The sequence below is a fragment of the Elgaria multicarinata genome, chromosome 8 (assembly GCF_023053635.1).
Source record: "Elgaria multicarinata webbii isolate HBS135686 ecotype San Diego chromosome 8, rElgMul1.1.pri, whole genome shotgun sequence".
NCBI classification, from domain to species: Eukaryota; Metazoa; Chordata; class Lepidosauria; order Squamata; family Anguidae; genus Elgaria; species Elgaria multicarinata.
Window position 1 is genome coordinate 7914648 of NC_086178.1, and position 13138 is coordinate 7927785.

General features: G+C 44.5%; 1 protein-coding gene across 1 annotated transcript in view; it reads left to right on the forward strand.

Moving 5' to 3' along the window:
- The first annotated feature begins 12485 nt into the window (after nucleotides 1-12485).
- Nucleotides 12486-13138, forward strand: part of LOC134402413 (cytochrome P450 2J5-like) — a 39280-nt gene continuing 38627 nt past the window's right edge. The window contains exon 1 of the mRNA XM_063131843.1: nucleotides 12486-12529. Coding sequence (XP_062987913.1) covers nucleotides 12486-12529 — 44 coding nt within the window. The remainder of the gene's footprint in view (nucleotides 12530-13138) is intronic.

Sequence of the window (13138 nt, forward strand, 5' to 3'; positions counted from 1 at the left end):
TATTTCAGCTGGGCCTCTTTGATAAGCTTGATATGGTCATGGCTTTAAAATTGCCTCTACCTCCTTCATGAACATCCAGAAACAGTGAAAGCTTTCTTTTCTGTGCCCTTCTTTTCTATAAACAGATGTTTTGTGGGCCAGACCAAGTGTCCATCTAGTCCAGCGCTCTGTTTACACAGTGTCCAACCAGCTGTCAAACCGGGACACACAATCAGTATAGAGATGTAACAGCACCCTCCTGTTCATGTTCCAGAACAACTGGTGTACATAGGCTTACTGCCTCTGATACTGGAGGTACCACATAGCCATCAGGACTAGTAGCCATTGATAGCCTTCTCCTCCAGGAATTTATCTAACCCTCTTTCAAAGCCATCCAAATTGGTGGCCATCACCGCATCTTGTGGTAGTGAATTCTATAGCTTAACTATGCGCTGTGTAAAGAAGTACTTCCTTTTATCTGTTCTGAATCTCCCACCGGTCACCTTGATGGGATGGCTCCAGGTTGTAGTATTATGAGAGCATCACCTTGGCCGTGTAGGACTGCCTGGAAGCCCAGCCTAGGAGAGTCTCTTTGATAGCTGTGCTCTAGAGTTTGTTGGTACTTTAGTAATGGACTAGTGGTGAAAGCAGTTTTGTTTAAATGATGGAGGGGAAAAAATACTTTTCCTATCGTCAGTCTCTGCTCTGAGAGGGATTTTATTTATTTATTTATTTATTACATTTCTATGCCGCCCAATAGCCAGAGCTCTCTGGGCAGTTCACAAAAATTAAAAACATTCAAAGTATAAAACAACAGTATAAAACCATAATATAAAATACAATATAAAAGCTCAACCAGATAAAAACAACAGCAATGCAAAATTACAAATTTAAAACACCAAGTTAAAATGTATTTATAGACTGTTAAAATGCTGGGAGAATAAAAAGGTCTTCACCTGGCGTCTAAAAGCATATAATGTAGGTGCCAAGCGAACCTCCTTAGGGAGCTCGTTCCACAGCCGGGGTGCCACAGCAGAGAAGGCCCTCCTCCTGGTAGCCACCTGCCTCACTTCCTTTGGCAGGGGCTCGCAGAGAAGGACCCCTGAGGATGACCTTAGGGTCTGGGCAGGTACATATGGGAGGAGGCGTTCCTTCAGGTAACCTGGCCTGGATGTGTTTGGTCCTACCATATCCATGGCACCAGTAGTTCTATTAAGTTTGATATGACGCTGTGTCTATATTTGATTAATAGACTTTTTCAACTTTTTCAGGCTGGGCTGTCCATGCCAAAACTATTCCAAGTCCTTTAGTGCTGGAATGGATGGACGGACGTGCAGACCCCAAGGCTTTTCTATTCCCCCCCACCCGAATTAGCTGCTGTGTTGGCAGTCAGAAAAGCAGCCATTTTCTTTGAAAGCACATTTTCAAAGAAAGCGGAATTTCCCGAGAGCACAATGTGACTTAGTTTAAAGAAAAAAAGTGCTACTTTTCCTTGCCAGGCTGTCAAATTTTGTGATGGCACAGGAGGGGTGTGTTCCAGGTGGGGGCAATGTAGACTCCCAACTTGTGGGCATTGCCACCTCTATGCTATAGTATCCATTCCTAATACCAGAGATGAAGGATAGGACTGGACCGGGGCTTATTGCATGCAAGCATGGTCTCTACCGCTGAGCCCTGGTCCCTCTTCTGAATTTTCATATTTCAAATTTTTAAGTTCAACTTGACAATAATTACTTCAGGTGAAGGGGGATTATTCATGGCAAATAATCATCTCCACGTTAAACAGAGGTCTTAATTTAGTGCTGCCATGGCTTTACTTCAGGGTGATGTGTGGATATGGTGCTTTCAGGCATTCCCACAATTCTGGCTCACTTTTAACTCTGGGATGATGGGGCTAGAATTGGATGTGTGCAATTCATGGAAATTACCTGCAATTCTGCCTTTGGCCCAGTCAATTCTACACACACACTCCTCATCCAGCCAGGCAGGCATTCAGAGCAGGCTACTTATGTCAAGACAGGCCTACAAAGACTGCCCAATCTAACATTGTGGGTATGAGGGCCTGGTGTTATTGGGTACTATGAAGTCTGGTTCAGAGCAAGAACTTGGGGAAAGTCTGGTTCTGTGGATTCTGATCAGGCAGGAGTCGGGGTCCCAAAGAGACAGGAAATAAAGCACCAAGTACATTGTTGGTGCTAAATAAATAAATAAATAAATAAATAACACACCATGGAGATCACTGAGTGATGCTGGAGCTGGAAGTAGACAAACTTGGCTGTATGTTGCTCCAACAAGCAGCAGTTTGTGACTGAGCCTTAAGTATGGTTTTGGTTTACTTTAGGCTGGTTAATCCACCTCCCTACTGACTTCCTCTTTAAAGGGGCATGGACTGTTGCAGAAGCATTGGGTTGCAATGACATGGAAATGGTTGTGGTGTAGTGGTTTCTGCACAGCTAGAGCCTGAGGATAGGAACACAACTTCCTTTGGACACAAGGGAGCTGTCTCTGGGTCCTTCCTGGAGAACTAGGTCCTAACAGGGTGGGAACCACATTCCCTACTTCTGTAATCGATCCCTCTCCCTGATCCATTAATTTAGGAGCGTCATCCTCTGAGGATGAGAGGTTATGATCCCCAATTAGGACACATCATTTCTGTTTTTGTTTGGAAGTGTGTCAGGGGAATAATAGTGTCTAGAACTCTGTGAATCCTTGGTCACCCTGACATGCCCCTGACACACTGGTGGAAAACACATTTCCCCTCTTTTTTCCTTACCACAGTAAAGCCATTAAGGAAGGAAACACTGGATAGGTGCACATTGCCTTCTGCACGGTAGCACTAGAATCTGAAACTAACCAGGTTCTGCAGCTAAGCCCACCTTTCACCCACACCTCATGCTCCGCCTTTCCCCCTACTTCTTCCCAGTTTCCCTTCTATCCCAAACTTCTCCTCTTTCCTTTATTTAGCTTGCCATGTCAGAAATTCAACGGAAAGCAGTTACACCTTCTGGTCTGAGAGATATTTTCCAGATGGTGAAATGAGTTTAGCGGTGGTTGCTATGTTCTGAAGGAAAGGCTCTGCACATGTTCAGAGACAGTCTTTCCTATAGTAACTAAGGATCCTATAAACTCAACTGTTTGGATTCAATGGGTGAATTTCCACAATCAAACAGTCCACCCTGTCTTATTTAATTCATGGGTGAATGGGTTGTGGGGCGTACAGGCAACCATTTTGAATATTCAAGGCACAACTGCAGCTTATCATGTCTGAACCATGAGAGGATGGATTATTACCATGATTAACAACCAAAACAGGCCATGGGTTCTGGGTGATTTGCTAACTCTGCCAACAACCTATCCTCGCTGGGTTCGGATGACATGACAAGCTGCGATCGAGTCTTGAATATTAAAAAATCGCCTGGCACGCACCACAACCCACTGAGATTTAAATAACTCATGGTAAGCTGTGGTGATTGTGTGAAAAGGTTCACTGTGTGATCATAGCCAAGTCACTGTCTCAGTTTTCTATGTGAAAAATGAGAACAAAACAGGCGTCTCTGCTAGGGCGACCATATGACAGGAAAAAACCGGATTTGTCAGGATTTTTGGTAACAAATCCGGGAAGGTGGGGAATTATGAAATTTGAAGAAAAATCTGGATTTTCCCCACCCTCCCCACCCAAAGGGAAGCTCTACTTTAATGAGAATTAACATAAATGCTGACCTTGTTGCCCTCCTTTTTGGTTTCCAAAATATGGTCACCCTAGCTGCCATGGATTCATTATTGCCACTTCCAATTGCTCATCTCTCAGCCACCTTTGGTTATTGAATAACGGGGGGATTCAGAGTGGTTAAAGTGGATGAAGGGTTGTTCATTCCCTGCAGCTCTTTGCTTTTAATGCAAGCTTAATGCTGGGGTGTGGGTGTGGGTGGGCCCAGAATCTGCTTTTGTGGTTGAAAATAAAGAACAATGGAGTCACAATTATTCCAGGATTAGCACAGAATAAAATAATGTAATCTGGTGGGCACAGAGGTTGTTTTCAATGCTTCCTTTCTTTCTGTACTGCTTTCTGCGCCCCCCTCCTCTTCTTAATAGTGTCTCTTCACACTCTCGCCTGGGTAATTCCAGAAAAGGCTTGTATCATGCAATTGCCCTGCTTCATTCACAGAATTTTATGGGAGGGTCCAGATGTCATCATCTTCTACTTGCAACCCTCTCATGTTCCCCCCAGTGTTTCTTCCGTCTTTTTTCCGTACTGCGAAAAAAACATGTTTTCTGTAGTAAGGGCGGAGAGAAGGGAGAAAGGTGAAACTTCAAGCTAACAGCTCTTTTCCTTGATTGTGCCGACTAGGATCATAAGAAGCTGCCTTGTGCTGCATCAGAATGTCGGTCCTTCAATCAATTGTTGACACTAGGGCTGTGCTCCGCTTCTCTTCGGTTCAGAGAAGCGGGAGCGAGGCAGCCTGATTCGCCTCCGGAAAAGGCAGATCTCGCTCCATGGAGCGGAGTGAGGGACCGGCGGAGCAGCGTGAAGAAGATTGGGCTCGATCCGGATTTTCTGGATCAGGGCACGAAGCTGATCGGGGAGTCCGTGCACAGCCGTAGTTGACACTGACTGATGGCAGCTTTCAGGCAGCTGTCTTTCCAGGCTTACCTGAAGTTACCAGGAATTAATCCTGGGGCTTCCTGCTAGCACTGCAGGTGCTATGGCACTAAGCTGCAGCCAGTCCCTGATCAGGCATCCTGATTGCCCAAATCTTTGTCGAACATCTCTGAGTCACTCCGCAAATTCTTCCTCAGATGGATCCATAAGTAGGGTCTAAATGCTTTGTTTGGAAGAGTTCCTGCTGGAAAATTCCTGCTCTTGAAGAAATTTCAAATTGGAGGCACTTGACAGGAACACACCTTGATGTACAGTAATTGTTTTTGGATTAGCGCTATCAGTTCTCTAATTGCCAGTCATCGTCAGTTGTCAAAAAGTTTGAGCCTGTGCCATCTGGCAAAAATAAATAAAACAGAACAATGGAATGAAACAAAACCCGAGTGCCTGTGAAAGCAGGCTATGGCACTGGGTGTGTATCTGTAGGCCTTGTTTACATGCAATTCTAAACCCCCTGGATGTGAAAACTGCCGTTAAGTGTCAGGACAGGAACAACAGGTGTGACCCAGATTGGTTGCTGCATAGCTTAAGGGCTCCTTGGTTTACCCCCACCCTGACTTCCTTGAGCAGGGAGCAGTTCTATCAGTAGTTATAGCAAGTTGAGCTTCCTTTGGATGGGAGAGCACTGGAAACTCAACTTGTCTTTTTTTGCAAATAAACAAGTAAGTAGAGACCGAGAGGTGTTTCTATAAGACAGCAGGTCTGATACTCCACATTAATTCCCAGAGAGAGCACTTCTTCAGACAAGTGAGATTGGCCCATTCATGGTTGTTTGCAGGTCATTTTGACGACACAGTGATCCTCCTGTGTGTCTCCTGCTCCTTCCGCCATTTTCCTGTTACTAAATAATCCCCAGAAAACACGACTCTCCTGAGCTATAGCGAAATTGGTCACTATTTCCTGCCGTGTACAGAAGAAATTTCGCTATAAAATGCCCACTAGAGGGCGCAGTCCCACTCCACTGAATAGGCTACGTGGCCACTGCTTTCTTCCCTTCTCTCTCTGGTGTGATTCTGCTCATTGCTATCACAGAAGAGAAGCAGGAAGCAAGAGCAATGGTGAGGAAACGTGGTTTCCCCCGTTTGAAAGAGCTCTCAGTTTTTTAGAAAGAGGTCACCGGCGACTTATGGCATTATACGAGGGAACCCAGGGTGCACTAGGATTTCCTGCAGAGAGCGAAGTCATCTCTGAGTCTCCTTTTCAGATCTAGAGTTGGATTCAGCACAGTGATTGTTGTGTGGGAAGACCCAACCACACATTCCAGAGAGATATGTGGGCACTGCCAATCCGTGTCTCCCTGAAAAATTAGTAAATGCACGTGATGGGATGCCAGTTTTTAATATGAATAGTCTCAGAATTGGATCAAATTAGCTGCTTTGCTGACATACTCATTTTTAAAAATCTTAGATTTTCCAAGCGACTTTCAGATATCCTTCTGTTAAAACTGAATGGTCAGTTGTAGTCATATGATTTACATAAATGATTCCTCTCTGTAGAAAACATTGGAGATCTAGCACAGAATTTGTGCAGCAACGGTGGCACTTGTTCTGTTTCCTTGATGCAGCCATGTTTTGGTAGCTTTTGCCGAGTAATAATATGGTTGCCTTCCAGGCGACAATAATATTGTTGGACTACTGCAACCTTCTTCTCTCTGGCCTTCCTTCATCTCACATCAGTCCGCTGGTCTCTGTCCACCACTCTGCCACTAAGATCATCTTCTTGGCCCGCCGCTCTGACCATGTCACTCCACTTCTGAAATCTCTTCATTGGCTTCCAATTCACTCCAGAATCCAATATAAACTTCTCCTGTTGACCTTCAAAGCTTTTCACGGTCTAGCTCCTTCCTATCTCTCCTCTCTCCTCTCACACTATTGCCCCGCTCGTGCTCTCCGCTCCTCTGATGCCATGCTTCTCGCCTGCCCAAGGACCTCTACTTCCCTTACTCGGCTTCGTCCTTTTTCTTCTGCTGCCCCTTACGCCTGGAACGCTCTTCCAGAACACTTGAGAACTACAAACTCAATCACAGCTTTTAAAACTCAGCTAAAAACTTTTCTTTTCCCTATAGCTTTTAAATATTGACTTTGTTCTGACTCTATTCTGTTAGCTTCACCCTACCTGGTGCCTGTTTACACTTCCCTGTGCCTGTTTGCATTCTCTTTCCCTCCTTATTGTTTACTACAACTTTATTAGATTGTAAGCCTATGTGGCAGGGTCTTGCTATTTACTGTGCAATCTGTACAGCACCATGTACATTGATGGTGCTATATAAATAAATAAATAATAATAATAGGGAGAGTAGCAGATACTACACATTGTAAAGGGGATTTCACATTATTTCTGCTGAATCTCACTTTCCCCTAAAATCCATTTTTGGGCATGGTGTGAAGAGAATGGATATGCATTTTCAGCAGGAATTTAGAATTTAAAAAACATAAAACAGTGATAACACTTTAATCTGTAAACCTGTAAACACTTTAATCTGTAAAGTGATATCACTTTAATCTGTAAACTGCATAGCTGCATGTTGGCGCCAGGCGAGCCTCATCGGGGAGATCATTCCATAACTGGGGGGCCACCACTGAAAAGGCCCTCTCCCTTGTTTCCATCCTCTGAGCTTCCCTCGGAGTAGGCACTTGGAGGGGGACCTTAGATATTGAGCGCAGTGTACGGGTAGGTTCATGTCGGGAGAGGCGTTCCGTCAGGTATTGTGGTCCCAAACCATGTAAAGCTTTATAGGTTAAAACCAGCACCTTGAATTGGGCTTGGAAATGTATAGGCAGCCAATGCAAGCGGGCCAGAATCAGTGTTATATGTTCAAACCTTCTGGTTCCAGTTATCAATCTGGCTGCTGCATTTTGCACAAGCTGCAGCTTCTGAACCATCTTCAAAGGCTGCCCCATGTAGAGGGCATTGCAGTAATCTAATCTGGAGGTTACCAGAGCATGGACGACTGAAGCTAGGTTATCCCTGTCCAGATAGGGCATAGCTGGGCCACCAAACAGTAGAAGTCACTCCGTGCCATCGAGGCCACCTGGGCCTCAAGTGACAGAGATGGTTCTAGGAGAACCCCCAAGCTACGAAGCTCTCTGGGTGGTTCACAAAAGTTAAAACCATTCAAAGTATAAAACAACAGTATAAAGACATGATATAAAATACAATATAAAAACACAACCAGGATAAAATCAGCAGCAGTGCAGAAATACAAATTTAAAGCAGCGAAGTTAAAATTAATTTATAAACTGTTAAAATACTGGGAGAATAAAAAGGTCTTCACCTGGCATTTAAAAGAATATAATGCAGGTGCCAGGTGAACCGCCTTAGGGAGCTCATTCCACAGCCAGGGTGCCACAGCAGAGAAGGCCCTCCTCCTTGGGCTGTTTCATAAGTTATAGATTGGCATTTCAATCCTATCCATGTATATTTAACAGTAAGTCCTATGTATTTCAGTGGAGCTTACTCCCCAATGAGGGCACCTAAAATTACAGTCTGAATGTACACCCTATATACGTGAATGCTCATGACTTCCTTTCTTCTATTTCACAGTACAGGCCACTGTGATAGAGGGAACAGATGTGATAGGGTGCTTAGCAATACAGGAATCCGTCTTATATGGAGTCAGATCATTGGTTTATCTAGCTTAGTATTGTCAACACTGACTGGCAGTGGTTCTCTGGGCCTTGGCAGGAGTTTTTCCAGTCCTACCTAGAGATTGAACCTGTGACCTTCGGCATGCAAAACATACGTTCTGCCACTGAGCTCTTTCCCACTGTGTGCAAATGTGTACCCTGCAATGAGCAATGGGTGCATTTTCCCAAAGCCTCATAGTTACATGGAGGAAACCACTTTGCTTGCAATCATGGGGCTGAAGAATTACATGTCACTTCCTCACATGCTGCTCCTGCCCCTGCTCTGTTCCTAATTAAATGAAGAAAGAAACACACACACACACACACACACCAGACATAATTCCTAATGACACATTAAATCTCACATCTAGTTTAGCCCTTAAGTAGAGTGCATGAATAACCTCCTAGAGAATTACTGGTAACAGGTATGAGATACTTATCGTCTTCTCTTTATTCTGCCTGCACGATGCCATGAATGCTAGGAGAAGAATTTATTTATTACATGTTTATACTGTTCATTAGCTGAGGCTCGCTGGGCAGTGCACAATTAAAGAACTTATCATATGTGTTTTTAATCTTTGACTCCTTATAAATGACTAGATTAGGAGGCAGCCAGTCCACCATTTTAGATAATGAGTGAGACTTCATAGTAAATCAAATCCAAAGGAAGTCATTGCATAAGAAAAAACCCCCACAGTTGGACTGCTAATAGCTGTAATCAGTTTATTTTGTATTCAAGTCACTTAGCAAAGATAGAACTCCACTGCTATTATGTGTTTGATAGCACAGCTCCTTACCTTTATTTGTTTTATGGTGTGTCCAAATCAATTATTTTCAGAACTCTGAGAGTTTTGCCCAGTGCAGCCTGAACCAAGCTGAGAAGTGATCTGTACCTTCAAGGTCATTTTTGAGTGCAAGATCCATCCACATCCTCTTTGTTGTCCCATGTATTGGGTCTGCCCTGCTATATGGGATGTCCACAAGCAGGAAATGAGAGTGAGAGATACCTCCTGCTGTTGTTTCCTGGTAACAGATATTCCAGAGCACCTGAATGCCTCCAATACTATTGATCTTTGGCTCAGGGGGATGTGCAGTAGGGGTGTGCACGGACCCCCCGCTCCGCTTCCAGATCCGCGATTTGCAGATCGGGTCACTTTGCTCCGCCCCCGCTCCGCCTATGTCTGCTCCGCTCCGCTGCGGAGCTCCGTATCCGGATCGGAGCTCCGTTTGACCCCCATAGGCTTGAATTGAAAGCTAAAAAAGTATACAACTTTTTTTCTGTTAAAGTTAAAAACCTCAAGTTTGGCACTATGACACCTCATGGAGGTATACACACGCACGCCAAGTTTCAAGCCAATCCCATCATCCCCTGATTTTTGGGGAATTTATGAAAATCGGGCACCCCATTCACACCCCTTTCGATAGCTCCGTCAATTTGCATGTTAGAAACCTCAAACTTGGCACCATGATAGCTTATCCAGGGATACACATGCATGCCAAGACTCAAGGCAATCCCATCATCCCCTGATTTTTGGCGGAGCTCTAACCTTTTAACTCACCCCAAATCAAGTCCCATTTTACAACTACGTCAATTTGCATGTCAGAAACCTCACCTTTGGTCCCATGACAGCTTACCCATGTGTCCACATGGACACCAAGTTTCAAGCCAATCCCATCATCCCCTGATTTTTGGGGAATTTATGAAAGTCGGACACCCCAGTATCTCAGGGATTTAAAGCTGCAGACAGCTCAATGGGCCCATTTCAAAGGAAATCCCAACATGCCATGAATTGGGGAGTAGAGATAAACCTAAATATGAATCTTCTTCCACACTTGAAAAATTGATTTGGAACTTAAGCACAGGAAGGACTTCTCCCCTGAGTCAAAGCAAGACACACAAAAAACCATCCCTGCGAGGTGGGCAGGGGAGGAGGGAGGGAAGGCAGGCAGGCAGCAGACATTTCTGGGGGCACAAGGAAGTGAGCCAAGGATAGTTTCAAAGCCAGTAATGCATATAAAATGGAATAAATAAATAAATAAACAAAGGAGGGGTGGAATTAAAAGCAGCAGTGTTTCTGAATAAACAACAAGAAGAATTTTTTAAAAAAGGCTATATCTGTCTTTTACCAGTAAGAGGGGAGTGGACGTGCCCAAGGGGAGGGGGAATCATCTGCCAATTTGACTGGTCCTGTCTAGGTACCAGTCTTTAAGAAGCAAACGCTCACTTCAACTCATGATAGGCATTCTCTCCAGTGATTTACCTTTGGAGGACTCTGATGATCCTCCAAGGTCAGGAGAGTGCACTTGGCACGTCCACACGCCCTAGGGGAGCTCATCCCCTTGCACCACATCTATTCAGGTGTTCCCCAAAGTTAGGGTGGGTAGCAGTGCTGTGTTTTCTATCTCTTATTATTGGCTTAGTATATGATTTCAGGTTGTGTTTGTGCGTTTGGTGGGGCTACTGTTTTAAAAAACACTGGGAAAAGTCCGTTCAGACTAAGAAAGAGAAGTTCCCAGAATCCCAAGTTACCCATTTTGCCTATCCCCTCCTCCAACTTTGGGATCATGTGATCATGACCGGGAGTTGACTCTGCCCCTCAGCCCTTCGAAAAAGGTACATTTTCCCTCTGTTTTACCCGATTTTTCCAAAAATTCTAGCAAGCGAACCGCAGCACGCAGAGAGCTGAGAGTAGGCTCAAAATGACCCCCCAGCCATGACTCTCTAAGCACAAAAAGTTTCAGCAAGATAGCTTAAAAAACAATACAGTTATCCCCTATTCTTTTCCACAATGCAATCCTATGGGCGAAATTTTTCGAAATGGCGATCGGATCGGTCTGCGAAAAGAGAAGCGATCTGCGTATGGGCGCTTCTCTTCGCTGTGCTTCTACGGGTCCCTGGTCCGCTTCTACTCCGCCTCTGGGCAAGGCGGAGCAGGCCAATTCGCTTCTGATTCTCCGCTTCTAATCGGAGCGGAGCACATCCCTAATGTGCAGTGTCCCCGAAGCCTTGATAGCTCCTAGCACCTGCCATGACCACCAGGCTAAGGCTTTTGGGCCTGAAATGCAAAGGGAGGTGCAACCTTGGAGTGTGTAAGAGTTGCATTCAGCCCTGGGCCGGGGAGGACTAAGTGGAATCATGGGCATAGGTTAGGGTGGTGGCAGCTTATTTTAGTTTATGAGTTTCCCCTGTGGGTGGTTTTATTGCCTGTTCCTTCCTAGATCTTATCCACCAAGGACATCAAGGTCCAACCAAATGCTGTGAGTGAGCCAAGCAGATAGTTAAATGGCCTGGTCCTGGAAATGGAAAAGAGCAGACTCTTATCCTGTGACTACAGCAGACGAAATAGATCAGCACAATAATAGAAAGAAGAACTTCTTATCACACCACTCTTATCTGATAGATATTGGAAAAGGACCGTAGCAGACCTGAGTAAATTGGAAAGTTGTCACTATTTGATTGCCATTCTAGTATACTGAGATGATTTTCATGCCAGACATACGGCAGCACTGTAGTGCCACTGAAGTCTATTTTTGTTTGCCATGCCATTCCAGATAAACTCATGACCGACAATGGCACCCAGTTTCCAGTCATTCTGGACACCTTGCCATTTTTGCTATGTTACTACTAGCCCTCACAACCTTCAAGCTAGGAATGGACAAACTTTTTCCTACCATGGGTTGTATTTCCTCAGGGGTAATCTCTCAGGGACTGAAGGCCAGCAGTGGGTGGAGCCAGAGCCTCACTCCCTTTCTCTCTTAGGTCTTCACCACCCCATAGTGTGTCTAGACCCTGGCCTAAACCCTTTAGATGGCTATGTGTATTACTTCAGTTACAACTAACTTTTTCCTTTTCTACCATTACCCAATTTTTCTCTTTTCCACCACCACCCTGCAGCTATTCCATGTCTTACAACAACTGCTTCTGCATTCCTGATATACTAGAGCAAGCAAACAAATAAACACACATACCACACACCAGTTTACTAACCGTTATTATTATCATTATTATTTAAAATGGAATACACTTAGCATGAGAAACTTTGCATGTTAAACTCACTTAAATCAAAACATCATCATGACTACAGGATTGAAATGGAGTATGCTTCTGCTGTCCTGAGGCAAAACACATTCACTTGAGAATAACCATCACTTTGTTATAGAAAACAATAGTAGTTAAATTAAAAATAATAAAATAGCATCTATAGATATGCACTATATAGATAATGCTCATGCTGTCCCAGGTGCTGATAGCAGTCTATCTTGTCCTGTCTCCGTCATCTTCCATTCTCTGGTTGGGCATTTCCACCTACACCCCTGTGGGGCTCTGGACTTTGGCCTTGAGGCCCAACCGTAGCTGCGGCATTGATACCCCCCTTGTTTTTCTCTTGAGATTCTTAATAACAACAACAACAACAACAACAACAACAACAACAACAACAACAATAATAATAATAATAATAATAATAATTCTATTACCCACCTCTCCCTCTGGATCAAGGTGGGGTACAACACAAATGCAAAACACCATAAAATACATATAATTAATTAACAAAATAGACAAGACGTGTGTATGCTAGTTTCCCTCCAGAACTCAGATGTTCCAACTGCTGCCCCTGCTCTCAATCTCAGGTTCATGGCTGGGTTCAGCAGCATGTCTCTCATGAGGCAAGGATTCTTCACCTGGGCTGCCACTTGCTGATGTGCCTTGCAGTTTTGGCTGCTGGTGGCTCAGTCATCCCTCAGCTGGGGATGACAGAGCTGGCTGACTGGAAGGTTGAATGTTGAATGTTTGGGTGGAGGTGGTTTATTTTAATTCACAAGATACCTCTTCTGGGCAGTTTCTTGCCCACTCATTCCACAGCGGGGGCAGTTGGCA